Source organism: Parasteatoda tepidariorum, chromosome 11 (assembly GCF_982258835.1).
Source record: "Parasteatoda tepidariorum strain Cologne lab strain chromosome 11, Ptep-v5.0, whole genome shotgun sequence".
NCBI classification, from domain to species: Eukaryota; Metazoa; Arthropoda; class Arachnida; order Araneae; family Theridiidae; genus Parasteatoda; species Parasteatoda tepidariorum.
This window is the reverse complement of record NC_141765.1, coordinates 359,505-374,211: the sequence shown is the minus strand read 5'-3', so window position 1 is coordinate 374,211 and position 14,707 is coordinate 359,505. Positions and strand designations below refer to the sequence as shown.

At 29.5% G+C, this 14,707-nt stretch overlaps 1 protein-coding gene across 12 annotated transcripts in view; it reads right to left on the bottom strand.

Annotated features, from left to right (window-relative positions):
• The window catches only part of LOC107445131 (SEC14-like protein 2), a 151,290-nt gene that overhangs the window by 31,230 nt on the left and 105,353 nt on the right, over positions 1-14,707 (bottom strand). For all 12 annotated transcript variants that reach the window (XM_087154932.1, XM_087154938.1, XM_087154940.1 and 9 more), the window contains 2 exons: positions 7,023-7,085; positions 920-1,010 (listed from right to left, as the gene is read on the bottom strand). In XM_087154932.1, the coding sequence (XP_087011058.1) occupies positions 920-1,010; positions 7,023-7,085 (154 nt within the window). The remainder of the gene's footprint in view (positions 1-919; positions 1,011-7,022; positions 7,086-14,707) is intronic.

The following is a 14,707-nucleotide window of genomic DNA, read 5'->3' as shown; positions in this document are numbered from 1 at the left end:
GGTAATCACACATCTTATTGAGGTATTTATTTCTATTGCATTCAGGCAAGAAGGCCCATTTTTCATGGCTGTTTGGAATGAGTATCTTTTTATTTTTTATTTTATTATTTTTCGATAAGTCGATATCTGAACTATTTTGCATAATAATGAATGTCCATTGCCTCTACTAAATGTTTACTTAGTTTTATTTAATCAGTCAACGTCTACATATTCTGTATAATTAATTACTCCGAAAAATGTAACTGTATCTTAGTAATAGTCAAACAGTGTAGAAAATCTGAAGGAAAAAAGATCAGAAAACATTACATTGTTAACTAATTTTTTATTTTCCTCGAACACAGAAGAAAAATAAAGAATATTTAAATGATCATAGAAAATGTTTTGCTTCTAATACTCCAAAATTTAGTGGTGGTTTTGATCACCTGTTTTTCCAACCTAAATTGAAGTAGTGAGTATGAGATTGTGATGTTCCTATTTTACTATCTAATACGAACAAGCTGAAAATATCCCCTTTTCTCATTCTTTTTCTGTTTAGTTGTACGTGAATGTATATTTTTCACTATATATTGTCAATATTTTTCATTTCTGGATAGTCAAAAATATATTAATATATAAAACTTAGTAGAATTATGTATATTTGCATATTAAAGCATAAAATGTTTTCAATGCTTACTTTAAGCACCATGTTCAATGCAGTTTTAAGTTTCATATAGCTTTACAAACTTGAAAATTAGCACACATCCTACTCTTATGATTATCTACACACTAAAGCTAAAAGCATGGCAAGTGTTGTCAGATAGATAAAGTACTCTAAGTGCCATCTATATCTAAGTGCTATTTATATATATATCTCTGAAGAATTATATTAAAGGAGTTTTAAATTTTAATTTAAAAAATATATTTTACGAAAATAAAATACCTCTCAAATCAGCAGCTCCTATATGAAGAATTCTCAGAACAGAACCTTCATTATCATACCCAAGTTTTGCTGTGTGAAAGTATTTTGCAGCCTGTAGAAGTTAAGAATATTTCATTGATAGAAATTAAGTTTCATTGATTAAAGTTAAAAATATTTCGTTGATTCCATTGCTTAGAAGATTTATTAATTTTTCGTTAGCTTACAAGTACAGGAGACTGAATCTGGATCAATACTACTACATCAAGTGATGGTGTTTTCAACATAAATGTAAGCAAACAACAAGAATCTCGAGCTCTTGACCTGCCGGTAGAAAGAATACAGCTTCTGGGTAGAAAGAATACAGCTTATTCTGCGAGGCGATATTTTCAAACAAATAAATTTGCTTTTAATAAAAGAAATAAATTTTATAATTTCTAATCTCAAATCTGCTGTATTTCTTAATGATATTAAGTAATTCTGTTAAGTTTGAAGTGAAAATCTGTTTTAGTTGTTTATAGATGTATTGTTACAAAAGGTGACATGATTAAGAAAGAAGTCGCTTTTTTGGCAGTCCTAATTTGGCCTCCTTTAATGTTTCTTACTGTTCGTTCTTGTTGCGAGCCGTGCACCATCTTTCGTTAATGTTAGCATATTGTTCGAGCAGCGAGATTAAGTTCATTTTACAAATTATCATTTAGGTTTAAATTTCGCAGTTAGTTCATTGTTGACAAGGTATGAAGTGTTTTATAACGATTCTTTTTTTCAAATGATGATTCTTACTTCTTGAAATGACAGGTATTCAAATAACAAGTCTTATAACGATTCTTTCTTAAACACAAATAATAGATCAGGTAACAAATACACGAATACAAAAAATACTACTCAAGAGAGTCTCAAAACACATGATCAAGTTGTGAGCAAAATGGCTTCAAAATACACCAGAAACAATAACTCGGAAATATAGGCAGTAAAGAGCTTGCAGTGCACCCTAGTGTAGAAAACACCATCCAGTGCAACTTAAATTCTTGATATTAAAACTTTAAATTTTGTATTTTGATACTGAATATGAATATATTTATTTTTAGACCAACTGAACGGACTTTAAGTTATTCTGACGAAAAAAAAAAGGTTTTATATTGCATAACAGCAGGAAAAGGATTGCAACTGTTGTGATTATCATTTGCACCATTTCCATTGCATCTATGATTTAAGAGGTTAGGTTCAAATTATGCGTCAACCAGAAGTTTAATTTTTGCAATTTTTTATCCTTGTTCAATATCGGTTGGTTCTCTGACTTTATTCAAGGAACTCGAAATATGTCGGGTTTAAGGGTGCCTAATTAATGAATAGCTACAATTGTTCTACCATGGAATTACCAAGGTTTTAATTAAATGAGTCTCAATTACTTAGTCTATATCACGCAACTCATGTTTTTCTTTATTATTAATAAAAATTGTATTAGGTGTTTTGATAAAATAAAAAAGTATAATGAAGTTTAATTTCATTTTGTTTAAGTACTTAAGAAAATGTAGCAAAATTGAAAAATAACTAAACTGCAATCAAAATTTTTGAAAAAATTATATTTGCCATCAGTTTTGAACCTGTTTTCCAATTCTGACACTGGGAAATCATGAAACGGCAATCCTGTTTTTTTGGTGTATGAATGTTTTTCAGGAATTACACAGGAATCATTTAAGTGGTTTAAAAATAAATAAACCTTTCGTATTCCTTGCTTCAAAATCTATCGTTACGAATATCTAAATATGTGTATAATTTTGTAAATCTTTTCTTGTTATGAGGCTAAATATCTCAGACAAACCCTAAATAAACAGTTTATTTAAAAAAATCTGCAATAGAGATAAAATGCATTATTTATGGAAGACTGGATTTGGCGATATTTCTGCCGACTTGGCGAGCAATTTGGCAATAAAATGATAGTTCTGGAAAACTTGAGTTTTGAAGTGATAGGAATAATATTTACGGAGTTATACGAAATTTTCGGGATCATCACCACGCCTAATAAGAGTGTGCATCGTAGAGGGAGAGTAGTATTTTATTTGTCTATGATTGCAATAGAGTTCTGATTTGCTAGTCTCCAGTAAGTTCATTGCACCGTCTGAGGTTTTGAAGCCCGTGAACTAAGCTGTTATTTGAGCTGTAATAGAATGCTGGAAATAGCTGTATTTTCTAGAAGTTTCTGTTAATAAATTTTTGGAGTCTTAAGGACTGTTTGATTCATCTCCAATCAACACGAACTCCTGTGCTCGGTACACTATAAAAAAAGTTTTGTTCAATATCAAGATTTTATGTTACATTGGTAGAATTTCCTTATCAGTATTCAGTTTATTGTTCGGGGAAAATGTTGGTTCAATACATGTTTTACGAATTTTTATTCTATTTTTAATAATTCTCAAAAATAACCTTATTCTATAAATAAAAATATAAGTTAAAAAATGCAATAAAAAATATTGCGAGAAGATAAAATTTGTTTTTCCTACTATTTTTGGAACCAGATTTTTTGACATAAGATATTCTGGGCGACTTTAAAATAACAATAACAAGTAAATTTATTAATCACATCATATTAAAACATGTTTATTTTTACATTATTTTACGAATTTTGAATTAAATTTAACGTACTTAACAAAATAGTGGAACTAAATGCTTGTATGATTGATAAAGTTTTACTTTGAAAATATAATTTAACAGCTATTGATAAAACTTGTGGTGATGGAAAGATTTTTTTAACAAAATGGTAATAAACTGAACAAAAAATATCTTAAAAATTAGAGTTAAAGACTTAAATGATAAAAAACTATAAACGTCATGAAAAATGCCTATGTGCAACAAAAATTACATTAGTTGTATGCATAATGATAAATTTTTAAGTAAATCGAACAAAAAAATTGATGGTGTTCGAGAATGCAAAATATGCTATTATTAAAATTAATATAATGCTATTTAAAAATTGCTAAAACTTATTTGAAATGTGTCAATTTAAAACATACCTTTTCTCTCTACATGAGATGCAACTTGTAATTTTAAAGAAAAATTTATCGATTTGACAAGACTATATGAGAATAATAAAACAAATGTTTTCGAAATTTTCCACCGGAAGTGTATCCATTGAGCATTTTTAAATAAAAATCAATTAAATTAATTTTGAACTTGAGATTTACAAATTGAGGTCCACACTAATAATTGAAATATTTAAGGGGCCCTTCAAACCAATTAAATTGAAACTTTGTTGTTTGAAAATACGATCTTTAGATTAAAAGTTAATAAGGGGGTAAAATTTCTTATTTTTTTATTTTTATGTATACATGCATACATTATGTAGTAGCTAGGTAATGTAAATATTGGTCTAAGAAGGAAAATAAAAAGCAGTTCACCTCAATAACTTTTGATCTAATGATTGGATTTTTGAGTACTAACAAGCAATCCTAATCTTAACGGTTAGAGATTTTTTTTAATTCAAAAACTTTTCCATTAATTTTTTTAAATAAAATAGTATGTAATAAGATATATAGAGTCAATTTAAATAGAAATATGCTACCACTATTTTCAAGGGAGTAATTTTCATGCCACTGCATTGAAATTAATCAGCTAAAGAAGTAGTTATAACTACTGAAATTACATAGAGTCCTAAAATAAATTTTTCATATGATATGTGAAAAGAATAGCTCAGTAGGGTCAGATGTAGTAAGTAATATTAAAAATTTAAAAAAAAGTTAACCTTTTAATTTGTTTATGCTGAAATCAAATTTAAACTGATCCACAAACACCATCAAACTTTGTTATGCTTATTAAAAATCAGTTAATAGTAAAAGTGCTATTAAGTTAATTAATAAAAAAATAATAAAAATAAATAAAAAAATTAATAAAAAAATTTATAAAAAAAATTATAAATGCCTTTTTAACTTGTAACTATTTTTATAAAAAACTGAAGGTAAACTAAAATTTTACTATTATTCTAATATATGTATAAAAACTAGTATGAACTTGTTAGAATTTTTAATTCAAAATCAAAAAATAACCTAACTATAAAAATTTTGCTCTTTCCTGTCTCGCAATCAAAGAGACACTGTAAAGTGCTATTTCAAGATTTCATCTGTACTCATAATAAAATAATAAACAATAAATTAAGTAATAATCAAGGGTACTTTGTTTACCTGTATACATTAGACTGAATTATTTCATTAAAAAAATCTTAAATTTTGTAATCTCAATTATTTATTTTGTTTGTTTTTTACCGAACTCTTTAATTAATAAAAAAAAAAATTCTGTTTTAATGAGTTCCTTTTGAAAATTGTTATAAGAGGTATGTAGAAAGCGAAATATCAAAACTAGAAAAGTATGCAAATCACTGAGTTAAACAAATACCAAACAAACTGATGAAATAAAAAAATAAAAAAAGCTTTTATGATCATACATTCTCAATTTACATTCAATTTACATTCCCAAGATACGCTATTTAGATTAATTATTTCATAATTCAATATAAAAATGTTGTGTTATAAGTAATCGCGCATTGTTTGTAATAAAACTAGAAAACAAATATAATTATCTATGCAGCACAAATACTACTAAGTTAAAAATAAATACATAAAAAGTTTAATTTGTAAAAAGGATAGCTTCTACAATTACAAACAAGATTAAGTATATTTTAAAAAACAAATTTAAAAAATAAAAATTTAACAATAGTAGTTTTCTATCTGAACGTCAATAATCTGTTAGTTTTTGAAAAGAGTTTTTTTATTCACCAGACCTAAATCAGGAAAATAGCGCAACCAAAAAAAGTACTTAAAATTTTTTTTTCATAAATATTAATTTAATAGGAAAACAACGTAATTTAAAATTTCTTTTTAAAACATTTCAAAATTGAATTTAGAACTCAAATTTCAATGAATAAATGTTTTATAACAAATCAAGACACCTTTTTTGTTAATGTATTAGATTTTGATTGCAATTAAAATTTGATTTACAAAAATCAGGCAAGGAAATATATAAGAATATTCTAATAGACTTATTAAACTGATATAAATATTCAATTATGTATTCAACAGCAATGTATCTTTTTAGAACCTGCATTTTTTCTATAGAAATCTCTTAATACTTAATTATTATAAATATTTAATTATGTATTCAACAGCAATGTATCTTTTTAAAATCTGCATTCTTTCTATAGAAATCTCTAAATACACATATTTCAATGTTTTTGATTTACAATATAGAAGAGCGTGGTTCAGTATTTGAATTAAATTCAACCTGATGTTTCTCAGAGGCTATTGAAACAATAGCAATAAGGAGTTATCTGAAACTTTTTTTTTAAAGCGGAGAAGAGAACCTACCACATGAAACTATAATTGCAGATGAATACGTCGCCAAGTACATCAGGCAGTTAGGAAAGAAGTGTATAGTTAGGGAAAATAGGTTTGGAAACAGTAAAATTTATAGGTTCGCGTTGCTTCTTCTTAATATTTTTCTTTCTTTCTAATTTCTTTTGCTTTTTTATTTTGTTTATTTTATGTATTAAGGGTGTTTCATAATAGTCGCCCTTGATGAACATTTTTAAAAATTCTTGCCAAAATTAAATTAAAAAAAGCATGCACTTTAGGGGTCAAAAATTAGAGTTTTAGTGCAAAAAAAAAAAATAAATAAATAAAAATGCTATTGAAATCTAAGGAATCCCTGCTGAGATATGTGCAATTGAATGCATCAAAACCTGTTTGATTGCTGACGTAAACAGAAAGTATTTGAAACAGAATTATTCAAAATAGCAAGCAATAAAACTAATTTTGACGTCTTTCATCGCATTTTCTTTCAAAGTAATTTTGAAAATTGCAATAACATATTTGTTTCTTCATTACTTACGTTATAATGTGTGACCCTTAATGGATAAACTTTTCTTATGTAACAAGCGACAAATCATTTTTTAATGTGACAAGAACTCTAAAAAAATATAAAAGGAAGTGAACTCTCCGTATTTGGTTTGTATACACACATTTTTTTCTCTTTAACCTTAAAATTTGAATAGAAAAAAAACAGTTAACAAATGTAAAGGTGTTTATGTCTAAAAATTTGGCTAACGACATACAACTAGTACATAATGCATCTTTCTCACCTCTTTAGGTTTAAAGTTTTCATCAATTTTATCCAATCCATTAGCTCTAACGAACTTTATATGCTAAAATAAAAGAATCAAATAAAAATTAAATATTCAAAATACAACACTGGAAAGTCAGCATTTTAAGAAAACCTAAATAAGGGGTTTAATATAAATAGTAGCAAACTAAGATAAAAATAAAAAAATCGTCTTCAAAATATATATTTTATGAAGTATTTTATTAGAGTCCACTAGAATTTTTTATAATTTTAAAGTTTCTCGAAATAACTTGTAATACCCTTTCTTCATTTTTTAAAATTAAAAAAAAAAGTTTTTTTTTTTGGAAAATTATCAAGTACGAATTTTGTTTCCCTTCTGATTCTGTTCGATAGAAACCTTAATATTTTAAACAATACAAAACATTTAAAAACTTTAAAGCTCTCCATAAGAAAGCTCAAATATGAACTAGTGTTAGTAAAGTGACTAAAATAGAAATAAATTACAACAAATATATGTAATTAACTTTTTATGTAAGCCTTATAGGGGAGAGTTGGGTAGCCCCGCCCACTGTCAATTTCATATATATGGAATATTTTTTCAAGTCAATGGGCCATCGGACATTAATTGTTATATTAAAAAAAGATTATTTTTGAAGTTTCAAGTATTTATGCAGCTGTTAACATGGTAAACAATAGTTTTGAAAATATGTTGAATACAGTAGTCATGAAATTAAGAAAAATTAGTTGAATGTTTCGATTAAACTTCATTTTAATACTAAAAAAATTATTTTTTCTATACAAACAGCATTAAAGTATGTAGTCTTAAGTTTAATTTGCACAAAGAAAGAAGTTTATATGTGAAAAATTGTTCGAGTAATTACAAATTTACAAAAAAAATTGGATTTTGGGTAGCCCCGCTCACATGAATGTCGGGTATCACCGCCCAATTTTATTTAGTCGATAACTGTACGGTTGCAAAGATATTATTTTATTGCTTCAAATTTGAATGTTATATGCATTTTTAACAACAAATATTGTTGTTATTAAATGATTGTTATTAAATGATAGAATTCACTAAAAGTATATAAATATGTAATAAATAAAATAATTTTGTGATAAAAATGATAAATGAGGTTTATTTATTGTCAATACATTGGTCATTTTCATTTACACCTGAAAAAACAGTCAAAAAACATAATTTCTGTAACTGGGCGGGGCTAGTTACAAAAATTTTGAAAAGAGCTGAAAAACATGTTTTTTTAAATTTCTATTTTTTTAAGTTAAACTATTCTTTTTTTGGTTTATTCTTTTTGCATTATTCAATTAGATGATAAAACAATAGAAACATAAAAAAATATTGATTATTACTCAATATTATACAGAAATATAAGCAATACTCCTTAAGTGGGCGGGGCTACCCGACTCTCCCCCATGTGCATCTTACAACAGTAAAGAGGTAAAGTATTAATTTTGGGTGTTTTGATCAAATTGAGTAAAAGAAACTATCTTCGTTAACATTTTGACATTAGTCCCAAAATCAGAGAGTTTTGATACTAAAATTCCCCATGCTAGATATTATGAAATATATACGTGCATTTAATGATATAAAAATATATAAGTTTCACCCATTTGTGTGCATTTAATGGCATAAAAACGCATCAGTTTCATCCTTCGTTCCATCGTTTTCTGACTATTACATGTAAATTTTATCATCATTTTATAGGAATTTATAACCAATCAAAATTTCAACCACGTTTTAAGTAATTAGGGTGCTCAAATTTTAACTGGAGCCTCTTAACAACAAAAATTACAATTTTTTCCTAAATTGTTGCCAGCGAAATTTATCTCCTTTTTATTGCCTATCGAAATGTCTAATACTTTTTTAAATAAAAAATTAACAGACACCAAATTTAAAAATAAAATAAAAATTTTAAAAACTAAATTGTTCAAGTGAATTATAAAGAAGAAAATTATTAAACTTTTGTCACACCTAAAACGTTAAGTGTAGGGACACAGAACTTTCGTATTAAACTACTATCATGGATTTTGAAAGTGATGCGCCTTACACTTTACTTTAAAGAGGTGACACAAATCGAATTACTTTCTCCCTTTTAGCTCACGTGAAAAAACATAGTTTTTATACAGTAATTTCCGGTATGCACGCCGTGGCGTATCTGTATTTAAAAGTTAAACTATCGTGTGCAGGCTATCCTGCGATTTTATTTCTCCTCGAGAGAATTCCGCAATCAAAGTGAAATTAATCAAAAATGAATGTTTGCAAAAAATGTTCTAAAATATCAGGAAAAGGCTGGGATATCCTGGTCGGTAGGGCGTTGGACTAATGTTCGTGTCATATCCTGCAACTTTTACTTCCACTATGACCGGAGCACTGTAACCGTGTTCGGGGTTTTTGTTGTTGTTTCCTGTAAGCATGCAGCCATGCATGTACGCACGCTGTTATCTTATTAAATAAAAATAAAGTTGTATTTGATCCTTTACAAAGGTTTAAGGGTACAAGGGACGTTGAAATTCGAATAAAATGGCTAAATTTTCAATTTTGAGATTTTACTTTATATTTGAAGTAGGAATCATAAGCTTTAAATTAAAAAAAAAAAAATTAAAATCTGATCATTTTTCACTGAGATATAAGCTTTTTTAGTATGACCACGCCCGCCCCTTTGCAGTTGCATTTGGCGTAAGTTTGCAAAAGATGTGTTTATCTCCAAAAAAAGATTAGAGCTTGGCGTTATTGCTGAAGTTGCAGAGTACAATTTAGGTTCTGTTGAGACATAAAAATTAAAAAATCAACATATTTATCACAGTTCTGCAACAGTTTGCAGGCTCTGATAAAGGAAAGATTGCAGGCGTGCAAGGCAGAAAAAGCGAAAATCCTCTCAAAAATTCAAGGAAGAGAAAAATTCAAGAAAATATAAAAAAATATCATTAGAAAAGAAATCAGTTAAAAAAGAAGGGTTGACATATTCTGCAGGCGAATTTTGAACATCAAATTAAGTGTTAAAAGTAATATATTTGAAATATGTTTAAAAATGTGTTATCACATCTTTCTCGTTTTCTCTTTCAAGTATTGTAATAACATTGTCATTTTGGATTATTTTTCATTTGAATGTTATTAAATACTATATAATTTCTGATGAGGTTAATCATAAGTATTTTACACATATTTAACGCATTAAAAATTTATTATTCAAGCAAAAAATAGTGTATTATTGTGTGCAAATTTTAAAACTGGCTTTTTCTCAAAATCAATATTCTGGTAAATTTTGTGTTTTCGAAATGCTCCATACATTTTAATTTTTATCTGTTTTTAATTATATTTCATCAAATTGCTCGTTATACATGTCTAAATGAAAGTTGCGATGCATTATAGGTTTAACTCGAGTAAAAAAAATTATTTAGTCACAAATGAAAATTCTTATGTAACTATTTTAGTTAAAATTATGTGTTTTTTAATATTTCATTATTGTTTTAAAAATAAATTTGTTTAAAAGTTATGAATTATCGCAACTTTTGTTTAGAAATATAATAAAAATCTTGTAAAAAAAAATTAACTTCCTACTTTGCTTTTCTGAACAAATGTAGCATTTCAAATATTTCCTTTTTTGGGTATTTAAAAAAATTAAAATTTAATTTATTTTTAAACTAATTGAACAATCATCACCAAACTTCATGTTTAGTCTGTTTAAGATGCAACAACTAAATGCTGTAAATTATAAAATTGTAGCTCAAAAATTGAAAAAAAATTTTTTAAACGTCCCTTGTACCCTTAATTACAAGCAATTACAACATTGGCGACGAGGAAAATTCAGAATGGCCCTTTACGGGCGCATGAATGCTTTCGATCCTGCTTTGGAATCCTGGGCGCAATATGTTGAACTAGTAGAAATATCTTTCGATGCCAACGACATAAAATAGGAGAAAAAGAAGTCAATTTTTCTGACCTTAGCAGGCTCTGTTGTTTACAAGCTTGTACGGAGTTTGCTTGCCTCATCCACTACTGAAACCAAATCGTACCGAGATATAGTAAACGTGCTAAACGAACATTACAGCCATAAGCCACCCGAGATCGTTGAGCGATTTCGGTTCAATACAAGAGTTCGGAAGCCGCCTGAATCAATAGTGCCCTGTTACGGTTGGGTATAGAATAAAAAAATGAAAAGTTGCAAAAATGATAACAATTTAGAAAGAAAAAAACTAAAAATTAATGGCCGGGTGAAACATATAGTTAGTACATTTTTGAAGTGGTGTCGCAAAACTTTTATAACCCATAAGGAATAGTAAATTTTCTTCTTCAAAAATAAGTTCCAGAAGATAACAAGTATATTCTAAAAAAAACATACCTCCTTCTCCATAGAAGCTATCTGAGTCTAGGATGAAAACAAACAGAAAAAAACCTTGGCTAGTGAAAATGAAGTAGTCCAGTTCTTTTTTTGAAAAAAATCTTTGTTGTTTTATTGGAGAAAAACATGTTAAAAATCATCATATTGAGGCACAACATCATGTAAAGAATCATCAATGGCACATCCTAAAAATGTGGTAACTAGTGATAACTGGAACAGGAGACCGGACTTATTCTCGAAAAGGAAAAGCTGCCGACATTTTTGAGATTTTTTTGAAGAGATTAACAAGCAAGAGCAGTGGCGTAGCTACCAAGGGGCTAGGCGGGGCAGTGCCCCGGGGCCCTCAAGCTCAGGGGGCCCTCGAATCCTCACCAGAAATCTCGATCGAACTGAACTTTTGGAAATTTCTCCCATTTTCAAAATAAATATGACAGGTTGCAACCCCACTTTAATCATGACAACTCAGTTGAGAGAAATTCAAAAGTTATGCCTAGGGAATTTCCCTAAATTCTTTCTGTAGGTTGGCAGTGTTGTCAATTTGGCGGATATGATGTGTGCGTTTTATTATTCATCGATGTGCGTTTTATTGTGAATTCGAGTTAAGATTTTTTTTTCGAGAACGGTTAAAAAATTAATGCTGTATCTGGAGTAAGTAAGCTAATGTCAGTAAACTTTGTACTGTTCAATATAGTGGTTCAATTTTATTTGATTTTACCACACATCATGTCCGTTAAGTCAATAAATCGTATCAAATCTATAGATTTCGGCTACAGCTCATTGTATAACGCGAAATATCGTGAAAAATTGCAAGTCACCTGCAGTAGGTACATTAATTCAGGTCCGCGGGCAGGAGATCGTTCATGGTCTCTGTAATGCCTTTCCTTTCCAATAAATAAGCAGACCAGATTTTTAAAACAATAAAACTTAACTTTATTTAAAAACAAAAGAAATAGGCATTGCTTTCCAGTAAGAGCTTCCAGCTCTTAGAATACCAAGGGAGACCCTCTCCTGATTATATTAAACATACATCTACCTTTCTCTCTCTCGCATCTCTCCGACGGGATGACAAAATGCGCTAAGTGCGCCTCAAAAGGTCGCCAAACAGTTGCCAACCATTACAGTCTCCACCGTTAAATGTGGTAACACTAACGGTGATAATTTTTTCCGGGGATTCCCCAACGACACTTAATTGTAGCGTATCATTGTGTTTCTCTTTCCTTTTATTTTACTTTCAACGTCGTCAGTGAACAGTTACTACCTACCTACTCGAGCACAATCTAATATTGTATTGTTTAAATAAATTCGAAAACTAAAATTATGGATAAAAAGAAACCCAGTGGTGCATTTAAACGCAAACAACGCCAAGAAAGAGAAGATAGTAAACAAAAATTGCCCAAAATTGGCAAGTTTTTTAGTCAGCCTTCTGCAAGTACATCTGGCCAAAATATTTCTATTGATAGTGACTCAAATAACGTGGTAACTGCAGTGTTGGTTGAGAAGCCTACTGAAGAAGATTCGACAATTATTGCAGTTGGAGATACCTCCGCCGCCGATCATGTGAACGTGGATGATGTTTGCATGACACACATAAGAGCGGAGGGTTTGGAGGAACCACAGACCTCTACATTTTTCGAAAATGTGTACGACAAATCTTCTTGTGACTTGGGAAACTTCACAAACAAGAAACAAGTGATAACGAAAAACGTCAAATTCTTGATATGAGACCTTTACAGCCTTCAGGACCTTTTCCAACAGACGTCAACAAGAACAATAGGTGTCTTTCAAAATCGTACTACGTTTCGTGTTCTAAATATGGGCCAGTTAATCGTTTTTGGTTGTGTTATTCCAAAATACCAGACGCTGCCTATTGTCAACCCTGCTGGTTATTTGCTTCACAAAGAAATAATATGTGGTGTACGGGAATTCGAGATTGGAAGCATTTATCAGAAAGAATTAAACAACACAGTTGTTCGAGTGGCCATTCGGAAGCATGTGCTGTGTATGAATTTTGAAAAAAAAAAACGATACTAATACTATCGACAAGGAACTTGAAAATGAAATTCGCAACGAAGCATCATTTTGGAAAATGGTTCTTCAAAGGTTATTCGATATCATACTTACCCTAGCAAAGAGTTCTTTGGCTTTGAGAAGACGTCAGGAAGACTTAAGTCAGAAATGATACCACGGAAATTTTCTGTCCTTTTTAGAGCTTGTCGCCCGATATGATCACATTTTGCGGCAAGTTTTGGATATGCCCAAAGGTAATAATAATTATTTCTAAGTTTTTTTTATCGTTTTACTTTGTTTATAATTATTAACTGTTTAATATCAGGACTTTTTTGAAATTGTCCTTTTTTATGTTTTTAAGATCTACAAGATATCTGAGTGCAACAATTCAAAATGAAATGATTGAGAGCTTGGGGACCAAACTCGAAACCCATCTACTAGAACAAATTAGAGCGTCACCGTTTTTGCCATCATAATGGATACGACACAGGACATATCGAAGGTAGATCAGCTGAGCATTGTTGTGAGGTATGCAGTAATAACCAGATCGGAAAATGGACAGCCAATAGATATAGAAGTAAAAGAAATGTTTCTAGGCTTTTATGCAGCCATCAAACATGGCGCAGTAGATTTAGTCAACCAAGTGACAACATTATTTATCGACAAAAATATTGATTTAAAAAAATGTGTGGGGCAAGGCTATGATGGAGCCAGTGTGATGAGTGGTGTGCATAATGGTGTACAAAAATATATTAAGGATATCCAGCCTAACGCAGAGTACGTACATTGTGCCACTCATAATTTAAATTTGGTGATAAATGATGCCGTTAGCAGTTGTGTGGAAATACAGATTTTTTTCGCAACGTTGCAAGATTTGTATAACTTTTTCGGAAACAGCATCAAACGTTGGGATCTACTGTCAAAATTCACTGGCGAATCGGACACCACTCTAAAAAAACTAAATCCGACTAGATGGTCCAGTAGGGTCAATACGATTTCTGCAATAAAACTTCGTTATTTTGATATTATCAAAGCATTATCAGAAATAGTTCTAAAGAGTCCTAATAAAGATGAGCGTAGTGAAGCAGAGAGTAGTAAAACAAAAATGCTAAATTTCGAGTTCGTGTTGCTTTGCGAATTCATGCACAGTGTATTGAACGACATCAGTTATGCATCCAAAACTTTACAAAAATGCGACATCAGTTTGGGCGAGGCGAGTAAAGTTTTAGCAGAGACCAAAGCAAAGTTGCAAATTTATAGAAATGATTTCGAATTATTCAAGTGCAAAGCCAGTGAAACTGCAAGAAAATATGGTATTGATACCCATTTTCAAGAAAAA